Here is a 25,424-nt window from a genome sequence, read left to right on the forward strand (position 1 = left end):
GGATCAGCAAACGGCTCTGTGTGAGACTCCAGAGAGGCAGAGCCACATCTGGACCACGCAAGGCTCCGTGCATTGACAGCACCAGACAACCCCAACGCACAATGTCACGCACAGCAGGCTAGTTACCACTCCCCACATCCAAACATTTCACGTGCTCCATCACATGTCACATTCACACGTCTCCTTTTTTTTTTTTTTTTTTTTTTTTTAGAAATTTATTTATTTGGAAAGAGGAAGAATGATTTGGGGAGGGGGAATGGAGAGAGAGACAGAAGGACATCTTCCATCTGCTGCTTTGCTTCCCAAATGGCCACGACAGCCAGGGCTGGACCAGGCCAAAGCCAAGAGCCGGGAACTCCATCCAGGTCTCCCACGTGGGTGCAAGGGACTCAAGTGCTTGATTCAGCTTCATCTGCTGCTTCCCAGGTACAGTAGCAGGCAGCTGGATCAGAAGCAGAGTAGCCAGTCCTTAAACCCAGGCACTCTAATACGGGATATGTAGGTGTCCCAGGAGGTCCCTTGACCTGTTGTGCCACAGCGCCCACCCCAAATTTTCGTGTCTTCTTGAATCTCTCTCTCTCTCTCTCACACACACACACACATCCCATCACAGACACATGCAGCTTAGTGTTCCACCCAGTTCAGTTTTCATCCCCATTCTCCCCGCACTCCTTGTTCAAGGCCTTCTCTAGCACCAGCACTGGCTGTGGCTCTCAGATGGGCCTAGCAGGGCTGTGCCTCCAGGTAAAGACACAGGGCTCGAACCCTGGAGAAGTCCATGGGAGAAGCCCTTTGGGGCCTGGCCCAGAGCTGCCTCGGCTGAGATCAGCCTGGCTCTGAAGGTGCACTGGAGTCAAAGCCTTGATGCCCAGGAATTCAGTAACCCTTGTCAATTCTCATGTTTTTAAAGGGCGGGCATTTATGGAGTTGCAGCGGCTTTAAAACCTCCAAAGTTCGGAGTTTCATTCTGCGTGAGTTCTCTCTCCCTACCAGAACTTCCGCTACAGCTTCCCATCTGTTCCTGTGGCTCTGACGCCAGCGCTCTGCCTCATCAAGGTCACTGTGGGGGTCAGCACTGTGGTGTAGGGGTTGGAGCACTGGCTACGCTGCTTCTGATTCCGCTTCCTGCAGATGTGCCTGGGAAGCAGTGGATGATGGCCAAGTGCTTGGGTCCCTGCACCCACACGGGAGAACCAGATGGAGTGCCTGGCTCCTGGCTTCTGCCTGGCCCAGACTTGACTACTGGGGCCATTTAAGGAGTGAACCAATAAGTGGAGGATCTTTGTCTGTCCCTCTCTGGGTCTCTGTCACTGCCTTTCAAATAGACAAATATTTTTAAAAGGAGCTACTGTGGTGGGAAATACAATCCCACCTACATTCCTGAGCTCTGAAGGGTAGCCAGGAACTGGAAGAGAAAGGTAATGATCTATTCCACTTAGAACTAAATGTAGAAGAACAGATACCCACTGTGAAATCAGAGCATACTGGGAGCAGAATTTTTAGGTTCCCTGAATGAGCACAAGAAGAAAGAAAGCCCCTAGACGCTTTGTGGTTTGTCATGTTTATCACCTATCAAAAGTGTTTCTGAATAAATATGGCAGAAATAGCTAGGTTCTAAGGCACCGGTATTGAACTCTGCCCAAAAGAAGTTGGGGATAGCATTTGGCACAGCATTTGGGTTGCCAGCACTCTCCTATCAGAGAGCCCTGTTCAAGTCCCAGCTCTGCTTCCAATTACCCACTTCTGGGAATGCACACCCTGGGAGGTAGCAGGTGGCTCAAGTACTTGGGGCTGTGCCATCTACATGGGAGACCTGACGGAGTTCCTGGCTCCCAGCTTTCGCCTGGCTCAGCCGTGGCTGTTGTGGACATTTAGGGAGTAAACCAGTGGATGGAAGATGTTTGTCTTTCAGCCTTTCAAATAAAATGAAAATAAATAAAAATATAATAAAAAGGAAAGCAATTTGGCACTTACACATTTTTCAGTTGTACGTCTGTTTAACTAGTGATCCTAAGTAGATACTCATATGGCCTGCAGCATGAATCTCCAACCTCTACACTACATTTTAATGCTTCATAAGGATGTTCACCTTTGGAGCAGGACTCCTTGAGGGTAGAACTATTATGACCACGGGAGCTGAGCTCCAACACTGGGCATCTAACAGCCGAGCGGTCACATGCAGTTGAGAACCTAAAGGAGGAGGGACTCAATGATCTCTAAGATTCTTCCCTAAGAGCTTGAGCTCTGGCGTCGGCATGCTTAGACCCAGTTCCCTGCTAGATGGGAGCAAGTCACTGCGGGGAAGACAAGTCTTCTTGGCTCTCCCACGTGTCTGCAGAGCTAGCTTGCCTTTATTCTAGATTATCTAATGGATATTTCCAGAGTGAGCCACCTTGGAGAACAGCATTTTCTTTCAGAGCAAAGGACAGACAAACTTACTTCTGATAAAATATTTGGGCACACAATTCATCTCCTGTACTGCACCCTACTGAGGGTACAGGCGGCACTGCTCTCCCCTTGTCAGCTGTGGGAACTGGGACTTGGGAACCTGGACAGAGACTTACTTTCTTGCCTTCACTGTAGCTGTGAGTTACAAGAGTCTCGGTCTCTGACCCGGGAGCCTCATGTCTTCTTCCAGTATCCATGAACTGTGGCAGGATGAGGTGCTGGTTATGAAGTTAGGTAAAATCTCAGGCTTTTTATAGTTCCAGGAAGTTACCTACATTCCTTAAATTTTGATTTTGTAATCTACAGAATGGGAATACTACTACTATTGTCTTGAGAGTAAAGGAGACAGTCCATGTGAAGTCCTCAGCTTTGTTCCTGACACACAGTAAGGGCTCATTACTACTCCTGATCTACCTGTACGAACGCATCCTGGGTCAGCGTTCACCTGCGATGGGTACACATGCAAGTAAAGCTGTGGGTCTGCAGAACATTTTACATGACTCAACTATCTGCGGCATGTTAAGCATATAACATAATGAAGTGCACTGGGGACAGGTGTGAGGTCCTGTCACCAGGAGCAGAGAGAGCTGGTGCACACAGGACAGCATCAGTTCAGGGATGTGGCTGCGTGGACACAGGCAGAGCCAGAAAAGGGACACGCTGGGCAGGCTAGACTCAGGTGCACTGGTTTTACAAAAAACAATGCCAGACTTGAACATAGAGAAGAGAAATAAAAACAATGTGGGACTTGAAAACAGAATGGTTGAAATCTTCAAATATTTAAAGGACTGTCTTGCAGAAGGGAGAAGGTTTGTTCTTCATGGTTCTGGAGAACAAAGCTGGAAGAGCAGACAGAAGTAAACTCCGTCTCCCTAGCACTGAGTAGAGTGCAAACCTTAGCCTTAGCAAGGAGCCTCCGCGCAGAACAGGCTGGATGACAATCTTTTACGGACAGTGCAGAGGGCATTCACATCAGGGCTCTGAAGTCCTGGCTGGCACCTGGGTTCCACATCGAGATCTGCTGAAGCAGGAGCAGATCTGTTAATCCCATGGCTGTCAGCCTCCCAGAGATCCGACACACCACGGCTCCACCAGGTACGCCAAGTGGAACCTTTGATGACCCGGCTCCAGGTGACCGACCTCCGGCCGCAGCTCTTGGACACCACAGCACACTTCCTTAGGTGACACCCAGCTGGGGTCTGGGCACTGTCCGGAGAGGGCTGACTCTGCCCTGGCTCTTGTGGGCAGTACACACTTCGCAGGACTTTTGTTACTGTGTTTAAGTGCCCATGGTATCACTGACAGGGAGGGCCTGACAAATGAGACTCAAAGAACACACAACTGCCACAACTGGAGTCACTTAGAAACCCGGGAGGAGGCCGTGAGACCCACCACTGACATCTCCCACCAGGAACAGGAACAACAGTGCCCCCACTGCCTCCGCAGGAGACTCGCAGGTGACAGAGCGCGCAGGCCTGTTCCCGAAGCCAGGGAGCTTCTCGCCAGCCGGCTCGGCCCCCGTCTCTCTCTGTGGCTCTGTCCCTGACAGGAGCAGGCCTGCCGTGGGGAAGGGTGGCTCTCGCCCCTCCCTCCACCTTCCCTCTTACTGTCTCTCCTTAAACCCTGCTTCCTGGAGGATTTGGCTTGTCCAGGTAATGCTGAGGGGCCTAAGCACTAAGCACTAAGCACTAAGGCAGTGCTCGGGAGACGGTGCTGCCCGGGGAGGTAAGCCCACGGGCCTCGGCACAAGGTGACGCTCCGCTACTGCGCAGTGGTGGGAAATGCTGCTTCGGTGCCTTGGTCCCGGGACCGAGATGTGGGCGGCACTCTGCTTTCCCACGGACGGTCAGTATTCAGTCTGCTCAAGGCTATGTTGTCCTCTCCTGCCCTCAGTCACAGCATGGTTCAAAGGCACCACACTGGGCGGACATCCCATGAAACACCACGCCAGCCTACAACGCTACTGACACCGTGCGGAGCAGACTGCACAAGCCAAGGAGAGGCCGGCACTCAGGAGGCGTAAGTAAGACACGCACGGTCTGCAGAAGGAAGATATACCCCAGAGAGAGCCCGGACCTAACGCTTCAGTCAAGATTATAGGGTCGAGTGAATAGTCCTGCAGATATCTCTCCTCCAAAGTGCAAAACAAATTGTTTCACCTTGTACCTCCAGCCACAGAGGAGGAAGCGGGGTGCCTTGGAGGCCCCTTGATGCTGGTAGCAAGATCTTCCACTAAGAAGGCTGCTCCAGTCCATGCGCTGGGTGTCACAGGAGGCTGGCTCTGCAGCATGCCCCGGTGGTGGGGCAACCGGCCCTGCCTAACGGTCTAATGGCCACGTGAGGAGGAGAGGTGCAAAGTGGGGAAATGTGGTGCACGCCACTGAAGGTCCCCTGGGATTCTGTCCATGCCATCCAGAGCAAAATTCCATGCCTTAGAGAAACAGCTCCGGGCAAGGAGGAAGCACGTCACATAAGCACAGGGTAACAGTGGCCAGCGACCATGGCACAGACTCCCATGGTAAGCTGGGTTCTGATGAACTGGCCACATGTTTGCAGCTGCCCACTGAGAGCTGAGTTCTGCTGGGCTCACTCAGTTATAAAGTTAGAAGGCCCAGCAACAGTCCCACAGCAGACAGAAACAGTGCTTCTGGGATGAAGTCCAGGTCCTGGAGGCCTGAGCCGTCCTGTGAGGAGGTAATGGCACAGTGCTCCTGACGGCAGACTAGTCATGTCAGGGACTCAAACCTAACCCCAAACGATGAGTTCACTTTCAGTTCAACAAGAACTCCTCTTCCAACTAACAGGCGTGGGCAGTGAAGATTCTGAGTTCACCAAAGAAAAACAGAAATTATTTACTCTCTGGATTGCACCAAGCAGGAAAGAAAAGGGCAGGCCGAACCCTTCGATATGGTCCAAAGACTAGCGCTAAAATAGTTTTCTAGTAAATTCTCAGTTACCTAGTAAAGCTATTCCCCAAGTCCCTAGCTATATGGGGGTCTCATATCTACTCACTAATTTAAATTTTCTGGATGCTCCACGGGGGAACACATTTCAGATTTCCTTAATTCTTTGTTCACAGATATTAATACTGAGAGTCCGCTACACCACAAGGCAACTGCAGACCACAGCTCTGGCTTTAGGAGACTGAGAATCTGGGGCTGCCCTGTGCTGCGGCAGGTGGAGCTGCCTCCTGCGACACTGGCATCCCAATCTGGGGTGCTGGCCTGAACTCTGGCTGTTCTACTTCCAAACCAGCTTGCTGCCCTGGTGCCCAAGAAGGCAGTGGGAGTTGGGTCCCTGCCACCCCTGCAGGGGACCTGGATGAACTTCCTGTCCTGGCTTCTAGGCCTAACTCAGACCTGGCGGCTGTGGTCTTTGCAGGGAGTAAACCAGAAGGTGGAAGATATTTCTCTATCTTCCCCTTTCTTTCTCTCATGCACTACCTTTCAAATAAGTTAATTAATATTTAAAAAAACAAATTAGTAATCTATTTAGAAGTACTAGTATGATAATTATAATAAATAAAAGGTAAAGAAACAGTAACACACATGCGAATAGCCATGCTTTCAAAGAAAGAACAAGTCACTTGGTGTAGGGTAGGGATCAGGACGGCTCTCACAAAGAGGAAAGACCTGTCAGGTCCTGAAAACATCTCAGCGCAGGCGAAAGCCGGCAGGCAGTGCGGCTCAGCTGCAGACGCCAGCGCGTGGGAACCGCCGGGGGCAGGGGGACAGGCAGGAGCTGTCACGTCCTGCAGTGCGCAGGGGTGTGGACTTGGGGATCTCACAGTGACAGGAAGCCACTGCAGAGGCTGAAGGAAGGAAATACATGGTCAAACTTGGGTTCCCGGGAGGAGCGAGGGTGCGAATATGGCACACGACTCCTAGTGACGGGACCCAGCGAGGGCCTTGAGGCTGGAGGCTTTCCCAGCAGCCAGTGTAAGAGAGGATAAAAGACGGGGCTGAGACAGAGGAGACAGTGGCGACAGACACGGCGGAGGGTTTTGAGAGGCTGCTGGGAGGCCCGGAGCCACAACTCTGGGAATCAGGGAGGCTGAGAAGGAAGACACAGGTTCAGCTGCTTCCCCGAGCACTCCAGGCCAGGTCCACCCGCAGGGTCCCTCACACCTTCTCCTGTTCACACACGCACCACAGTGTAAATTCACTGTTTAGTTCCGTGACCGCCTCCTACAGGAAACCCCGGATGAGAAGGGGCCGAGCATGTCCCACACTGCTCTGGTCACACGGTGGGACGCACGCCAAGCTGTTTTCAGAAACGCTGGCCGAAGAGCTGACCGTGGGGCAATGCCGCTGCTGGAGGCGGGCAGACGGAGGGAGAGTCCGAGGCAGCGAGTCTGAGACCCCGTGGCTTCCACGGTGTGATCAAACCAAACTGCTGGGGATCAAAGCGGGTGGGAGGCGAGGCAGGGAAAAGTGGAAATGAGGGGAGAAGGCAGGTGTGAAGGAAGAAGGAGGGTGCTGGGGCGGCCGCGGTCTGAGGCTCACACTGTTGAACTCCCAGAACAGTGAAGACGCTAAGGGCATGCAGGCGGGAAAGCTCTGAGCTTCTCCCAGGGCTGCTGCAGTCTTCATAGCCTAAGCAGAAAGTCCCTTTCCTTTAGTTCGCGTTTCCTGAGCCTGATCAAGGGACCAAGTCCCTTGCTCTCTGTTCAGGACCCGAGAAGCAGTATCTTAGGGTCAACGGGAGGGTTCTCCAATTCAACAGGTGCTGTCGGAACCTTCTGAGGCTGCCTAGGGTGCTCTGGGGAAACTAGATTCTCATTTCAAGAAGACCAATCATACACATTCCCTGTACCAACAGAACCCGAGAGTCTCAAGACTTACTCTGCATGCTGGGACGGTGGGTACTCGTGGTGTACCACCCACGGGGGCTGGGCTACCAGAGCGCATATATCTTCATTCTGGGTCATAAACTGCTATTTAGTCTCTGGGAGTGTAAGAGACATCAAGAGAAAAATCCAAGACACAGGAGAAAATGCTATGACAGCAACTCTACATGTGCCACAAGCTGACTTTCAGAAGCTCCTTAAAGTTCCATTCACCGGATCAAGATTCTTATACAGCACATAAAGATATCTCCAATACTTCAAAAGGCAATGTAAGAACGGGAAATGTCACATCCACCTATATTCAATATACTATCCTGAGAACATCCAAATTCATTTTTTAGTTTTCAGGAATAATGACTGTGCATAAGCAGAACATGTTTTTGCAAGTAACTCTCTGCAAATTGCAGGCTCGTTATTTAATCTCTAAATAAATATTTTAAACATAATTGTAAACATTTATGGAAACCATCTAGCTGTTTTGAGAACAAAGTTGAAGATGAGACTCAGGGGCCTCTTGTCAACTGAAAAAGAGTCACAGCCAGTCAGGAAGACCAAAGAAGGAGACCCAGGGTCAGGGAAGGGAGGGAGGGAGGGTGACCAGCCATCAGGTGCCCAAAAGAAACACCATCCAGATGCAAGTTAGGGCTCCAACAGGTCGTCCATGTTATTTGGAAGACTTGGACCTTATCATTCAACTAGAATGCTAACGAGAGCCGAAACCGTGGTGACTTGACCCGGCACCACTGCCAACAACCAAGATGTGGTCCACATGATGGCATTACAGATCCAAGTCTACCGTTTAGTCTTCTTCCCCTCCCTGAGCACAGGCTCGATGAGTTTTGATTCCCAGCACACTCTGTATTCTGTATAAAGGGCAGAAGACAAGGCTGTCTGATTAGTGGCTTCACTAATAGAAAGAAGGGGGGGCATGTGAAACTTGTGTCCACTGAATTATGGAAATTCATATGTTTACCTTCAGCTCTATTCACTATTAAATGCCATCAAGTATTTTTCTAAGCAGAAATGCTCTACTCTTTCTTGGAGTAGCAAGACAATCAGGATGACAGCACTGAATTAATTCCTCATTTGCTGGCTGAGAGAAGCTCACAGCAGAATTGCCAAAGGGCAAAGCAGAGAGAGTGACATCACACATCCCAGCGTGGATACGTGTCCATCTGAGCCCTGTGCTTGTGTGTCTGCATCACCCTGGCGAGTGAACAGTTGTTATTTTACTTCTTTTACAGAGTGTCAAGGTAACTATTAGTAAGAATCATGCTTTGAAAGGAATTAGTAAAATACTTAGAATTCTAGAAGCACAGTGGATAAGCTGCATACAGAATATGAAGGGAAAAAATATCTCCTATGAAAGTCTCTATTACAAAAACGTGCCTTAAAACTCTGCCAGGAGACTGAAGCAGCCCTGGTGTCAGGCACCAACAGCAGAGCACGGCCTTGACCCTGAGGCCAGAGAGGCAGAGGGAGCAGGACTGCAGGTGCTCTCAGGGGGAAAGCCTGCTGTGCCTGCCTCGTTGTTCAGAGCTTACTTTAGGCCTCTCTTAGTTAGCACCTGGTGGCTGCAACAACACTGCATTTCTTGCTCCTATTCCTGACACTGTCTTACTAGTAGTGATTAAGCTACTAGAGTTCAACTACTCAAAACCAGTTTCCCTAGTACAACATGTAAACCAACAACCGATCCCTACAACTATACTTAGCCTAACTCACTAAGCTTGGCTCTTTTTTTTTTTTATTTTTATTTAATGAATGCACTTTTACATAGATAAACTTTACGAATATATAGTGGTTCTTCCCCCATACCGCCCCCCAGCCCCAGTTCCCATCCCACCTCCCTCTCCTTTTCCCTCTCCCATCTCCTCCTTCATTATGGTTCACTTTTAGTATGACTTTATATACGGAGGACCAACTCCATGCTAATCATAGACTTCAACAATTTACACCCACGCACACACACAACATATAGAGGACAGTTTGGGCAGGGAATTTGCAGTCGATTCTCATATTACAATTCAATAGGGACAGAGGTCCTACATGGGGAGCAAGTGCACAGTGACTACTGTTGTTCCTTTAACAACTAACAATCTTCTTTTATGACGTCAGTGAGGCTCTTGTCATGGGCTGCCACCAAGGCTATGGAAGCCTTTTGTGACCACAGACTCCATTGGTATTTGGACACGGAGCTTGGCTCTTTCTTAAAACATGTTTTTATTATTCCTTTATTTGTTCTATTGTCCAACCTTTCAAATTTATTTATGTAGCATCAGAATCCTAAAATCCAACATATATTCTCAGAATTAGCTTGGCTTTTGCATATAGGCTTTTTAAAAAAGAAGGTCTCATTCTTCCTTCAATTCTTTTCTCTTTTTAAAGATTTGTTTGTTTGCTTGAAAGGCCGAGTGACAGAAAGAGGAGGAGAGACAGATCTTCCATTCAAATGCTCCTAATAGCCAGGATTGCTGGGCTGGTCCAAAGCCAGGAGCCAGGAGTCCCATTCAGGTCTCCCTTGAGGATGGTGGAACTCAAGAACTTGAGCCATTACCCACTGCCTCCAGGGTGTGTTAGCAAGAAGCTGGATCCAGAAGCATGGAGTAGCCAGGACTTGAACCAGCATTCCAACATGGGATGTGTGCGCTCCAAGGAGTGGATTAACTCATGGCACCCAAGCTGCCCCTCCCCAAATCCTCTACAGTCTACAGAGAAACTGTCAGGAGTAGAACCACTTATTTGAACCAAACTCAGGAAGCACCGAGGGCAAGGGTGTTAGAGGGCAAAACCCAAATAAACCCTGACCACAGGCTTTTCAGCTACACCTGGGCAGAAATGTACCTACAGAAAAGTTGTCTTTAAGCAGTCTTAAACTCAATTCTATGAGAAGAAAATGACAGGGAAGAGAAGAATCGCACACACTGATCCTTGTCTAGCCATGCACAGAGGCCTCCACACAAACAGAGCAGGGGCTGGGACTCAACGGAGGTGGATACGGTGGGGAGGGCAGCAATTCGGTGGTACAGCAACTTGGCTTTCTAACTGCTGGATTATGACTGGAGGTTATTTTTTTAAGATTTATTTTATTTATTTGAAAGGCAGAGAGAGAGAGAGAATCTTTCATCAGAGGGTTCACTTTCCAAATGGCACCAAAAGCCAGGGCTGGCCCAGATCAAAGCCGCATTGGGTCACCAACATGGATGCAGGAACCCAAGCACTTGGGCCGTCCTCCACTGCTTTCCCAGGCACATTAGCAGGGAGCTGGATCAGAAGTGGAGCAGCTGGGACTTGAAAGGGCACTCACAGGGGATGCTGGCATTGCAGGCAGCTTAACCAGCTATGCTACAATGCTGCTCCCTGGATGTTATTTTGAAGAATCAGAACTACCAAAATTTGTCCTAGAATTCCCAAGCTAAGACTTCAAAAGTGAAGCACCTGGTGGAAAGCAGCGGCAGGGCCCACCACTATCCGGTCTCACATCCAATCTCGCTGGGAAAACCTGTGGCCCTGAGTCATGTGGTTTCAGTCCACAGGCTCCCTCCTAGTTGGAGAACTCTGTGGTTTCATGGTAGGCAACTAGACTCTGTCAACCACTTAGTCTCCAGAAAACACTGACTGATTGACTGGTCCCGTGTAGTTATCTTTCTAAAATTCCTGCTGAGAAATGAAAATACGCGTTCTCTTTTATACCCAACATACCACTGCCTCTGCGGTTTCGGTTTAGGTCTAGCAGCCCGTTGGGTTACTCAGATTTGGAAATCAATGGGTTGACTGCAGTTTTATAGCTCGAGTGGATTCACGATTAACTGCATTTGGTTCATTGTGATTTCAACTAAGAATGACTTCTGATCAATTGAATGGAAGTCAGGAACATGAAAAGCAGCCACGTTTAAGCTGGCCAGTTCATCATATGCAAATACCGTGCATCGAGACAGGAAATACTCATTCATGAAGATAATGAAAGCTGACATCAATATAATGAGATAACAGGTTTGTGGATTCTGGGCCTTGCACAAGCAGATCTGTTCCTTCCGCTTAGGAGCACATTCGCCCACCTACTCTAGTTCACGCTTACTCCGCAGCCCCAAGCGCTGTGGTCTTCTAGGACAAAAAAGTGTCAACATTAAAGTTGCCATTTTTAAAGAAAGAAACGGGGTGCAGGGCTGACAAACATAACAGAGAACAAACAGTAGCAAAAACGGTGCAGACCAGTGGATGCCCCCAGATCCTAGCCTTCGTGAAACAGCCCCATGAACGTGCCGCGGAGAACAAAAGACAATGACGGAAAAACCGGGTGGCTCTGTCGTGCGAGGCTGGCACAGATGGGCCTGGCGTGCCTCGTGCTTCATTCTCATGAAACTGCAGCCGCATTTCCAGGGCAACATTGCCGCTGTTTGCCGGCGAAGGGGCTGCTGCTGGAGGCAGGGACTTGCCAAGTGCCCTGCGGAACGCGCCAGTGCTCGCCAGCAGGAGGGACTTCAGACACTCAGATGAGCTGAGTGCTTGCAATCTTACATAAACAACAGAGATGGAAAAGTTCAGTTACTACCATGCACTGCAATCAGGATGAGGGACTTTTTATGTCCAGTCAGACATTGAGAAAGAGCTCTAGCTGAAGATTTTTAAGATTTTCTGTCCGGAAGACATTATCTCCATATCTACAGTCATGCATGTGCGCAGACACACTTTAATCTAGCTGAAAAAAACTTCACTCTTCCTTCAGATGTACTTTGCTGACACAGCACTCTTTTACACTGCAATACTTGCCTAGAAGAGAATTCTTTGCTGTAGAAGAATTTGTACCATTGTGTTGAGTACCTAGTGTTCAGTGTCTGGAAGAATCTTGATGCAAAATAAATCTATGTCTTGGCCTAAAACATTAGGAACAGAGTGATCTTTAACAGAGAATATGAAATTTTAAACAACACACTTGCTTTAACAATAATGTAATAGTTTTTTTTAAATAAACCAGTCAAATATCATGATATAGTCAAATAATATAACTTATTTATAATAAAATACAATTAATATGTTTATTTCATAGCACTCACCAACTTAGCAATGAAAATCTCACTATCACTAACAATTTGCAAGTTTTATTCAAGGGCTACACAAATGGTAACAGGGCAGGGTCATCTTAAATTCAGATCGACTTTATAAGAAACATTACTTTTGGTTGCTCCTAATCCTGGAAGAAAATGAAAGAATGAAGGAACAAAGGTGAATGCCAACCCAAGCCAACCACAGAGCAGGAACAGCGCCTCCAGTAACAGAACCCTAAAGAACCCAGGAACTACAAGGAGCCTTCTAGTGGCTGCCTGTGGTCAAAGCCAGAACTGTCAAGGAGCCCAATTCTAAACACTTAGCCTCTATCTGAAAACAACAAAAATCCCTTCCTGAGCTATATATAAACCAGCTAATGTGCATTTTTTAAGAGAGCGACTCCCCTGGCCCCATTATATACTCCTTCAAAGAAGGCAGGGAGGGGTGGTGGTGGGGTATAACTTGATCTAATACCAGGTCTGTAAATTATGAAAACTTAATGTAAGGTTCTAAAGACGTCAGAAAAGGCCAACCACTCTCATTTGCCATGATGTTTTCTGTGGTGTTTTTATTTTCCCCAGGGTTTAAATCTTAGGTGGACCATATCTGCATATTTACCAGGGCTTTTTACAGAAGCACAGAGTAGTTACCAAAGACGAGATGCAGTCAAAATAATTCATAACCGCTTAGCCGCTTTAAGTGTCCAAAGTAAACCTAGGGGTTTAGCAATTTTAAAAATTCTGTTATTGATAATCAAACCTGCTGGCTGCCCTGTCAATACTTTTATGCACTGATATCTGTCAATTATACACTCAGCTGGAGGTTGTCGCCAACGTCCTGACACAGGGCTCATTACAGGGCAGGCTAAGCATGTTTATCAATAGCTTAGCTGAAGCCACCAGGTCAGGCTGTAAATCTGCCCGTAACAGAAAGCGGACACGGCCGCCACAGAAGCAAGCCCAGCCTTTGGCTGCTTCAGGAAACACAGCGCTTGCTAAGCAGAGGACTGCACTCGAGGCAGGGAACGGGTGTCCCAGGAGTCTGTGTCAGGTGCACACACTGAAGCACAGCCACAGCGATGCAGCAGATAAAAGCCTGGCCCAGGAGCCAGGCCATGAACTATGAAGGGAAGGAGGGAAGGCAGCGGGAGGGAGGAGAGAGGACGGGGGAAGAGAGGGAGCACCTAAGCAGGCTATCTCAGCAAACAGCAACTTCGGGGTGAAACACGGACGTGCAGCCCTCAAACATTCGGCCAGCTGTCACGTGGGGAGACTCCATGACCTGTACCGACGCAGAGAGAGGGTATGCTTTAATGTGCTATGCGAAAGAACTTCTAACAATCACAGCAATTCACACATAAAACACACTCAACACCATAGAGTCTCCAGAGAAATGCAAAGTAACACCATAATGAGATCTATCAAACACGGACTAGCTTGGCTAAATTGTTTTTTTATTATTTGACAGGTAGAGTTACAGACAGTGAGAGAGAGAGAGACAGAGAGAAAGGTCTTCCTTCCGTTGGTTCACTCCCCAAATGGCCACCACGCTGGCACTGTGCCAATCTGAAGCCAGGAGCCAGGTGCTTCTCCTGGTCTCCCGTGTGGGTGCAGGGCCCAAGCACTTGTTCCATCCTCCACTGCCTTCCTGGGCCACAGCAGAGAGCTGGCCTGGAAGAGGAGCAACCAGGACTAGAACCCGGTGCCCATATGGGATGCTGGCACCACAGGTGGAGGATTAACCAAGTGAGCCATGGGGCTGGCCCTTGGCTAAAATTTTGAAAAGACTGATAATACCCGTGTTGGTGGGAATATGGAGCAACTGGAACTCTCAAGTATTGCTGATGGGAGTGCACAATGGTACAGGTACTTTGACCACATTTTGGCAATTTCTTATGGCGTTACCCCATGGTCCTGTCCCTAAGGAAATGAGAACACACATTCACACAAAGCCCTGCTCCCAGCTGTGTAGGGCAGCTCTGTTCCTAATCACGACTCATCACCAGGAGGAGAGAGAAGCCCCACTCACAACACTGGCTGTAGGATATAACGATGAGGCTGACTCTTTGATGTGTGTGGCATGAAATGAAAGGCTACCTTTCGCACAACCCCATCCATACAGAATTCTGGAAAAGACAAAACCATGGGACAGCCAAGGGCAGAGGGGCAGGGGAAGGAATTTTCCCAGAGGGGCAGGAGAGGACTGCACCCCAACTTCACTGCAGGGATGGCTGCACGCCTCCACACATCTGCCAAAACTCACCCAACTCTGCTCCTGGGAGGGGTGAGTGTGCAGATTAAATCCCAGTATTTAGCATGGCATGTAGGTTCTAAAAAAGCATCTTGAATGGTTCCTTGTCACAAAAGCTAATGACACACTACTGAATTGAGGGCCAGCTGAATCCTTTTCTGTCTATACTCATATGATACAGCTATGACTGTCTTTTCCTCAATCTAGACGTTGAGAGCAATTCCATGACTTACGTTAGCCTCTGAAAGCAAAGCTGATCCACCCAGTGTCGTGTGTATTTTCTAGGCACAAGGCCTAACTTCACGTAATCTTCTGAAGCCTGGTGAGTATGAAAACCATATCACCACTTACTTCTTTATTTTATTTTTATTGATGATACAGAAATGAGCATGGCGAATTCAAAGGGTAAGGAATGTCAGAGAGGCCAGGTATGTATAAATTAGAGCCTAAAAAGTAAGAAGGGTTCGAACTGTCTAAATGTAAAGATGGCCTTCTGCCAGGATGGGCTGAGGGCAGTGCCTGTCAGCGGCACTGGGAGACTCTCACTGCTCACTGACTGACATTTGTGAATGCACTCTACACTCTAATTAAGGAAAGACTTACACGAATGTGGCTTTTATATAGACAGGGATGCCGACTGTCCACTAGACGGCTGTAATTGTGGCCAATTAACATTGTTTTTCATTTTCTATTTTGTGCATTTCGCTCAGTTGTGTGTGTGTGTGTGTGTGTGTGTGTTCCAATACCAGCCGCACGCCAGGGCCCCGATTCCTCCCGCACCAGGCCTGACTGATCTAATGGTTAAAATGGCATCAGGCAAGCAAGCTCAAGCTGTTGCTTGTTCAGATGGTTTCTCTGTGTGCGCATGCACGGAGAAAGAACCCTATAGGTTTCCCTACGGCCACGGTGTCTTCTGTTTTACCACAAAACGTCTCCCATTACTCACAAGCACGAGGACTGAAATTGCCAAAAATGCTCCCCTTTCCTTAGTAGCGCACTTTTAAGCAGACTTCGAGCTTCAGGAAGGTCTAGGTTAGCAGCTCTGCTGTTCCATGCCAGCGCTCGGACAACTTGAGGAATCTCTCTCAGCTTCAGTTCCTGGGCCTCCGGCATCAGACACTGGCACCTAAGCGGATATTCTAGCACCAGGAACAGACTGTATCCTGTATCTCACGGTCATATGTGTCCTACAGTGGTGCTTACCATACAGGAAGCACCCTTGTTCCTCACTCCCTCCAGAACGAATGAGAACATATCCTCCATCAAGAGTAGGGCACAGGGGCTGGTGCCGTGGCGCACTGGATTAATCCTCCGCCTGCAGCGCCAGCATCCCACATAGGTGCCAGTTCCAGTCCCGGTTGCTCCTCTCCCAGTCCAGCTCTCTGCTGTGGCCCGGGAGTGCAGTGGAGGATGGCCCAAGTGTGTGGGCCCTGCACCCCATGGGAGACCAGGAGAAGCACCTGGCTCCTGGCTTTGGATAGGCGCAGCACCAGCCATAGCGGCCATTTGGGGAGTGAACCAGTGGAAGGAAGACCTTTCTCTCTGTCTCTCTCACTGTCTGAAACTCTACCTGTCAAATAAATATATAAAATCTTTAAAAAAAAAAAAAAGGAGAGTAGGGCACAGTATTTATAATGGTGCTGGGTGGCACCTCATGCAGAGCTACGCTGTTCTCCACTGTCTAGGTCACCGCGTTCTACAGTGCGGTTTTTCAGAGCACAATGAAATTTAAGGTTACAGTGTAAAAATACACAACCAATTTACAGTTAACTTACTGCAGCAGTGTCAGCAGAGGCCGATTTAAAAAGTGTGTGTTTTAGGAAAAGAGGTGTACAGCTGGGCAGCTCTCTCTCCTGACTGACAGTCTATTTCAGGTTATGAAATACACACACTCGGCGACAAGTTATCAGTGAGTTCATAAGGCTTAATGGTTTGATCCTTCTGGGGTCTGAAGCCAATGCAGTCAACTCTGGACCTCAGCAACTCGCTGAATAACATGTGCAGCTGGAAGCTGAGAACAGGCCAACACAACCGCAAAGATACGAAGACACAAATCCGTGGATAAGACGTAAAGGAAGAGAACCTTCCACTCTATCCTGAATAGTGATCAAAGCCCAGAATATGTTTCAATAAATGGAACGTGGGAGTCCAGCCGCAGCCCGTTCTTGCTTCCTGAGTACCCCCACCAGTGCACAGCACTTCACCTCCAATGTCCCCACTTCCCCCCAGCTTCAGACTCTGAACAAGCCCAGACCTGGTGGTGTCTTTCCAAGAGCTCCTTTAGTTAGGGAAGGCAGGCCTCATGTTCTCAGGTCTAGTTCAGGTGAGCTACCAGGAGGAGACAGCACAGTGCAGAACCTGCAGGGCACCTGACAGTGTGAACAGGTGCCATTAGTTACAGGAAGCTACAGGACAAACGTTCCAACCCCTGAGAAGAGGCCAACACCACAGCAGTAAACAGCACGGCCACCACTGGTGGCTTGCGATGTGCTGTCCAGCCAAGTCTAGTTGTATGCAACTCACTGGCTACGTCTTCAAAACAACAGATTCAGCTTATGAGAAAACTGAAATTTAGCCAAAAAATTCTCTGGGGGAAATGTATGAAATCGAGCCTTTTCTTTATGACTATGGGGTTTTTAAAAAAATTATTTATTTATTGAAGATCGGAGTTATATATATATAGACACACACACACATACACACACAGAGAGCGGGGGCGGGGGAAGAGAGATCTTTCATCCTCTGGTTCATTCCCCAGATGGCCACTGTTGGGCCAGGCCAAGACCAGGAGCCAAGAGCTTCATCTGGGTCTCCCACATGGGTGGCAAGGCCCCAGTGATGCTTTTGAAACTACAACCTGTATCAGCTCAAGTAACCATTAAATGCCCGACTTAAACTGGCAAAAAAGCCTTAGCGGGTGCCGGCGGTTGTGTGCAGCGGGTAAAGCCTACGCCTGTGGCCTCAGCATCCCACATGGGTGCCGGTTTCTGTCCTGGCTGCTCCACTTTTGATCCAGCTCCCTGCTAATAGCCTGGGAGAGCAGTGGAAGATGGCCAAGTACTTGGGCCCCTGACACCCATGTGAGAGAACCGGAAGAAGCTTATGACTCCTGGCTTTAGCCTGGCCCAGGGCTAGCCGTTAAGATCATCCGGGGAGTGAACCAGCAGATGGAAGATCTCTCCATTTCTCTTTGTCTCTGTGAATCCTGACTTTCAAATAAATAAATAAATCTTAAAAAAAAAAGCACGACTCTATATGATGGATAGATAGGACAGACACACACACAGCAAGAGCGCCAAGCGGGAGCGAGAGAGATTATGCCCACGCTTGGCCTCACGTTTAGAAACTGATTAAGAGATAATGTGTTAAACTCAAAACTTTCAAGTATTCATAAGGTATTTTTTAAAAAAACATTTAAAACAAATGATTTGACAGCTGCAAATGCAGGATAACACCTAGCCGCATTACAGAAACAGTGTGGATAATTACTTTTCCAAACGTGAGGGCTCCGTGGACCAAGGTCCCGTCTGGATCTCCCTGCAGCACAGTTAGCATGCAGTAATCCAGATCCTGTTGTCACATCAGCCTAGGTCTCTTTATCATCCACACATCAGTAAGAGTGATGAGACGTGTCCCATGATTCCAGCAGTCTTTCTTTGAAGGATCCACATGTTAATTACTGCACTAATTATGGTTTTTGAATAACTACATGAAGTAAGCAGTCTATGGGAGGCACAGCCATGAACTTAAGACTGAGAAAATACTAGTTACTGAAATCATCAGTGTAAACTGACACATGGAACAGGTTTAAAAGAAGTGGAAGCAGTGGATTTTAAAAGACAAGCATCTTAAATAATTAGGGCTCCATAAAGCAAAAAGAAATGTTATTTCTTAATGGCAAGTGCATTTAAACCGTTATCTAAAGATCTGAAGGTAAGCCTGCTTAATTCACTGCTTCTTCTTCTGTTATTAGGAAAACATAATTGTTCCAAATAATTAGCACTAGAGTACATCACAAGCTGACAACAAAATTATAGAAATCTTCATATTCAGCCCCGTCTAGCTGGCTATTAGGAACCGTTCCTGATCATAACCCATTAGCTGAGCGCCGCGAGCTCGTAGCTCGGAATCAGGTATCTGCCTAGGTTAACAGCCCCTATTTAGCCAGAGTTTTCTTGACAGTAAAAATTGCTTAAGATTTTTACAGCTGCCACACAAAAGAACACTATTCCATGCGTGCACTTAGAAGATTAGGTGATATGGTAATTGAAACAAGGATTTTAAATGCACTTGCAACTTCTAAATTTCCAAGCGAAACCCTGTGAGGCTTGTTTCCATGGTTAACAGTGGTGTCACTGCGTTTCTTAGAAACACACCCAATCTGAGTCCGGCAATGTCCACGGCGATTGCTTGGTCTTGCATAGTACTTCCTCCATGCACAGAGAATCGTGTTTTGGTCATCTTTAACATTTGATAATTGAGAGATACTGCTTTTACGTTTTTCATTATTGACAAAAGTTCCCCTTTATGAACAGTGCTGGCCATAGACCTTGGCTGTCACCTGGCTTCCGTGAGGCCAAGAAACAAAGGAGGGCAGCGTGGTTTTGAAGACGGGGACTGAATTCCCTGCACGCAGGAAATCACTAGTTGAGCACCCCTTGTGAACGAGCCAGACACCCGGGGGAGTTTTAGCTCTGCGGGTTACCCGCCCAGCGGCCAGGCAGCTTGTGACAGTGTACGCTGCTGTGGCTGACAGACACCGAACGCTCTGATTCTGTAATCAGCAACACCATTTCAAGTTACTCTGGAAATTCTTCCATGCTAACAGCTTAGCTGATAAACCCACAAAGCTTTATGTTTTATCCCATGAGGGATAACTTTGATTGCTCTGGTAATTAATGATGTTGGAGAGTAATATGGATTTTCTGTTAAAATTTGAGTTTGAGTTAATTAGGCTCCACGTTATGATTTGCTGATTAATTATGGATATTTAGTTATAAAGAGAGATGCTAATTATTAATCTCACAAAAATCATCTAGTGTAATTAACTAAGACTCCGACATCAGTGAGAATTCCATTGAGTCCAGCTCCTGAGATCACCAACTGCCAGGGACGCACAGTCAGCATGAGCGCGCCAGGAAGGGACACGTCCTCCGCCTGCTTAGGGTGCAGGTCGGCGCCAGCGTCACGCGGCTTGTGGGAGCTCCAGCGCACAAACGAGGCTGTGCTGAGGTCCAGATCTCAGGCTTCCATGGAAAACTCTCCAGGAGAGATCTTCCCAGGGAAAAGTGTGCTTCAGAAGGAATTCTGGGATGCACACTGCCTCGGCGTGCTGTCAAGTGCCGTCTTAACCTTGGAGCTGCAAGGCTCCCCGGGGACGGACGGGCTGCATGAGCTTGCTCAACTCACAGATGAACTTCCCGTGGCCGCACACGTCTTTATTGTCGGCAGCGGCAGCTTTTGCAACTATGAAGAGGATACGGCAGCACAAGCACTAATTAGCGTTCCAATTCACATAACTTGAAATCACCTTTGCGGTTACAATTTTTTTCCTTTCATCCCCCCACCCCCATCTGTCAGCGACAGTCTTTGCTACCAGAAAGGGGAGGGCGTGTGATTAAGAAAAAGGGTTAAACCAGAAAGCATCATCGGCACATCACTGTCCTGGTATTTCCGCGGAACACACTCTGAGCAGCGGTCTGTTTACGTTATCCCTAGATCATCCTGACAATATTTATTCTCTATTTACCTAAATGAGGCAATATGATGATATTTATTGCTCAGAATGGCTAAATATAGACTTTTCTTGAGCACTCAGTACCATAGTGGGAGGTTTTGCTCTAATCTACATCTTTAAACTGACAAGCTGGAGAATTCCTAATGAACGCCTCTTTTCATCTGGATGTCTGTGTGTATTTGACAGTATAAATATTTAGCAATATCGGAGTCAGCTTGTGATTTTACCCAGATGGACTGATTGATGCCTTGGCTCGACGTTGCCAAAGACAATCCGTGCAGTTATATAAGCAATCTCCCTCTTACTTCCTAAGAAGCAATTAGGTGGCCAAAGGCAGCAACCCCCAAATCGTGGAAATTCTTCTGGTATCAGCTGACAACTCTGAGGGATAAATAAAATATGGTACTTAAATTATTACCACTTTACTTGCATGAATCACGGGATTAAAGCTTTCACTTCTAAAGTACATATAAATTGCAGGGTTTCTTATGTCTGTAATTTGCAAGAATCCAAGTTAAAATACCAGCTAATCAGTCAACTCACATTCACCTTGGAAAAAGTACCACCCTTTCTTGTCATTTTTTTGTAAATTGCATGCCTAAGCACCAATGTTATTTTGAGAAGAAAAGTCGCTTGTTGTCAATAACATATATTGCAGTCTAGTTAAAACAACATTTGTTAAGATGTAATCGCAAATGTAATCCTCCTGGAAAGTTTAGACAGAACGCTCGGAGAAATTCAAGGGACAGATAATAAATCATCTCCCTCCTCTTGGGTGTGAACAAGGTGGATTCAGGTATGCGGTGTAAGGGACAGCACAAATCCTCTCCAGGAGCGAGGGCTCCACACTCAGTCAGGGCCTGCGAGGTGACACTGCCCACCACCCCTAAAACCACTGTGCCTTCCCATCAACACTGATTTTCTACGTACATCACAGTGCAAATGGAATCAAACTTTTTTTTTTCTCTTCACCACTGCACTCCATCTGCAGTGGTTCCAAAGCCCTTGCCAAAGTGAAGGGTGGGTGTGGCTGTCTGCCACGCTGCACACCGCCTGTGCGCTGGCATTCTCCAAGGAGCCTCCAGGGAGTGTGAGGTGCCTGGAACGACCACATCAGGTGCTTTAATGAGAGCTTTTGCTCTGGGAGCTAAAGGCTGCATGTTCTTTTTGGTCACAGTGAGTCACGTACGTCTGCAAAGCTGTTGCTTCCCCACCTCTCACCAGTTCCTACCAACTCTAGTTTCTTTGTTTTCTATTAACTCATCCCAATCCTTGTGTAACCCACACAATAAGCAAGGAGAAAGGGCAAACAAGACATTATTCTTCTTGACACTAATACCTACAGACCCTACGCGACTGCGATACCTCTCCCTATCACAAGCCATCGCAGCTGAGAGAATCCTCAGAAGTCAGGAGCTGGCATTCCAATGTATTCCGGAGCAGGGGGATGTGATGCCCACTGGTAATCAGATTCATTCACGATTCCACCGGGACAAGCCGTCCAGCTATAACGTACGGTGCCTCTAAGCAGGACGTCTCAGTCACGCTCCTTCTCACACATGGTGGTTTCTTACCTTTAAAAAAGTATTTCATGCCGATGTCTGCCAGAGAAAAATACACTGTAGTATTCTGCTTGTAGGATATATTAATAATAAGCTGATTACTGAACAGATCTAGAGGGCCAGGGCCTGGGGTCCATCTGCTGGTATCTACCTATTGCGTATGCCATACTGTGCTTTCATCAACACTGCTAAACCATTTCGCACTTTGTTTCTTGCTAGGAGAAGCCAAGATGCCACTTTCTGAATATAATACACTCTGTCTTTTCATAATTATTGAGAGCTGCTCTGTGCTCAAAGATTAGTCTAGTGTTCTTTTGAAAGGGGTTACAAAAACAGGGGGTGTCAGGGACAACTATTTTTTTAGAGACAGAGTTCTGAATGAATAACACTGCTTTGTGTATGTGTGCCAAATTTGTCATTGGAAAGTGGGGGGGGATGCAAAACATATGAACGTGAATCAGCCAGGATGGTGTGATTCACTATGATTTCACATCACCAGACCATACATCCCATAAAGGCTGCCACGACTAATTTTTGTGGTGCTGTGCTAGGTGACAAATGAAATGTCCAAGCAGCTACAAGTGAAAAGCTTCCATCCTTCTCCCATGACTGAATATTACTTAGTTTAATGATGTCTAATAGCCTGCAACTACACTTAACCTGTGCATTAAATGGCAGCACAAACTGTTTACCTAGAGTTATGAAGAAGAAAACAGCAAATCAAGCAGAGAATCTAAAGTGTGTACATTAAGCTCCTACATGTCAACTTAATTTCCCCCGGAGATGATGTATAACTTTATCTCTAAATTGTTTTCCCTTCTACACAACAGCATTATGCTCCAAGTATCCAAGCACCAAAGTGATGACAAAATGTATGTAATTAATAAGTACAGAAGTATTTAGAACTAAACGAACATTTTGGTTTTGATAATGAGCTTGTAACCATAAAAAACAACCAACACATTCCACCAATGAGGCTAATTTAAGAATCCCATAAAAATCCAACACAAAACAAATGACATTATTCTCAGTAGCTTTTAACATCTATCAGAGACCAAGAAGGACATTAAACACGCTCCTTGAATACATACTCACCAGAGGCACTTAGAATACACTTCAAGTTCAGTCTGTGTTCAATAATCTGCACGTTTCACACAGAATCACAGAACACCAATGCATGTGTGTGTGACACCACTTGGTTTCATGGTGCACAAGGCCACCTCAAATCATTTCCAAGCAAGTGAAGAGAAATGTGATGATCAGGATTATGGAAAATACGACTTGACGAGTCACCATAGCTCTTGCCATTGTATCATATTAGGAGACTATGAAGGAAATACAAAAGTAATACTGTTTCTCTATAAATATTAATCCTAAAGTTTAATGTGGTTATTTTTCAGGGGGTCAGGGAGAGAAGCAGGAAACAGGGCACAATTTCTTATCAGTCTGTTTCTCTTAGAGATGATATATCCCACGGGACGCCATTGACAGAAAAACTAAAGGGAGAAAATTCTCTCCTGTGGAAGCAAGTTTTGGAGCATCTGATTAGGTCTCCGGCTGGGACGCTAGGTATTCCATTTTTGCCAAAGGGCCAGCTATTATGATTAACGTCATTTGTCTGAATCATTACTCTGCACCCTGGTTCAGCAAACACCATGAAGATGGCATGGTAACAAATGACCGCGGGATTCTTCCCGGCTTTGGCCTCTTTTTATCTGCCACCTCTCTACCGTCAGCTCCATCGTTCTGAACCTCCCTGAATCCCCAAAAGGGACGGGGTGTCTATTTGTTTTCCACTAGGTTACCACTCTGTCTATTGTTGTTTGCACTAAAGGGTACAAATTCAATTCATTCTTGTGACATAAAAGCACTGATACAGTAAATTTTTTGCCCAGGAGAAAACAAAAACAAAGTTGCTGAATATAGAATAAGATTGGAAGTGCTAGCATGTGTTTGGAGGCTTTCTGAGCAGTTTTAGTTACCTAATACTCTGTCCAGATATCCGTCTTGGCAAGGACAGTCAGCACGCTAACCACAGAGGAAGCTTCCAAACTAGCATTCGGGGCCCAGCCCGTGCCTGTGCAAGTGGGTCTACGCAGCGGGCTGGGACACAGCACCCCTTCTGAGCGCCACCAGCAGAGGTGGGGGGTTGGGAGGTCACAGAAATAAAATGTCAGAGAGCTCAGCTTCTGAATGAAACAAAAGCAAGAGCAGCCCCACATCACGTAGTTCTGCGGGGAATCCACTGACTGCCACTCCAGGCTGGCAGCAATGCAGTCAACAGGAAAGACCAGCACAGGAGCTCCAGGAGGAGGAAGGCCTGGAGAGCAGGGTCGGATTCCAACCCTAAATTTAACCCCTTAATGCTGGGAGATGAGCATGCTAGCAAAATAGGTCCTCACACCGGAACACAACCCCAGCGGCAGCCACCGCCCCCTTGGTGACGCATTCCCATCAACTGGGGAGACCCTGGCTGACAACCTTTCAGAAGGTTGTGCATGACCGGAGGATGACCCCCTGGTGTGGAAGGAACTCAATCCAGGCATTCATTTCATGTACGACTCCACTGGTCATTACTGCTTCTTCTCTTTTAAAGATTTATTCAAAAGGAAGCGTTTACAGAGAAAGGGAGAGGCAGAGAGATCTTCCATCTGCTGGTTCACTCCCCCAATGGCTGCTACAGCTGGGGCTGGGCCAGGCTGAAGTCAGGAGGCAGAAGCTCCATCCAGGTCTCCCAAGCACTTGGGATGTCTTCTGCTGCTTTTCCCAGGCCATTAGCAGGGAGCTGGATTGGAAGTGGAGCAGCTGGGATTCAAACTGGTGCCCAAATGGGATGCCGGCATCCTGGGCGGTGGCTTCACTCACTACACCACGACACCAGCCCTTGGCCGTGACTTCTGTTCGGGCTTCTTCTTCAACGGAAAGCTGCATGCCCTGATACACGTAAACACTCCGTGTTTGGGGGAATTTAAATTGTACAGATGTCATTACAGAGTGTGCTTAGCAGTGAGTTTTCTCTGCCAAGGGTGACATGTTTTCCTAGACAGGGGCTGTAAGAAGTGCCAAACACTCTAACCCCCAAAGGTTACTGCCAAGCCCTTCTCACTCTAGGCCCAAGCCTTAAAAACACTCACACAAAATGAGTCTGAAACCCAGTAATTGCCACAGTTCTGGGAACACCACCTTGTGTAGGGCTTCAGTTATTAGGAAAACGTACTATGCTCATGCCAGAAGTTAAGAAGTTATCACTTGAAAATCATGGGCGAATCTAGCCTGGGCTAAGATGGATTTTTAATGAAAGCTTAATGAATGATAAATACTCGTTTCTTGATAAATGTTTAATTATGCCAATAATTACCAACTGCTGAAAACTACTGTTGTGTTAATAATGGCATTTTAGTACACAAGCAGTTTCATGAGTCATGGTGCTGTTAAAGATCAGAACTCCATCTGTCTAAGGCAAAGCAGCAAAACAAAAGTCTAATTAATATTCTGATCAATTTTCTCCATACTCTAACGACTATCAATGTCT

At 47.3% G+C, this 25,424-nt stretch overlaps 1 protein-coding gene across 4 annotated transcripts in view; it reads right to left on the reverse strand.

The window, feature by feature from the left end:
• ZNF407 (zinc finger protein 407) overlaps window positions 1–25,424 on the reverse strand; it is a 455,442-nt gene that overhangs the window by 13,763 nt on the left and 416,255 nt on the right. For 2 of the 4 annotated variants that reach the window (XR_011379296.2, XM_051851879.3), the window contains one exon: window positions 9,607–12,171. The exons of the other annotated variants lie outside the window; for them this stretch is intronic. Coding sequence is in view for 1 of the 2 variants with exons in the window: in XM_051851879.3 (XP_051707839.3) it covers window positions 12,119–12,171 (53 nt within the window). In the remaining variant the exon portion in view is untranslated. Of the gene's footprint in view, window positions 1–9,606; window positions 12,172–25,424 lie in introns of those variants that run through there. 4 annotated transcript variants of the gene reach the window in all.

This window comes from Oryctolagus cuniculus, chromosome 10, assembly GCF_051225735.1.
Source record: "Oryctolagus cuniculus isolate XC-2025 breed Fujian yellow rabbit chromosome 10, ASM5122573v1, whole genome shotgun sequence".
NCBI lineage: Eukaryota > Metazoa > Chordata > Mammalia > Lagomorpha > Leporidae > Oryctolagus > Oryctolagus cuniculus.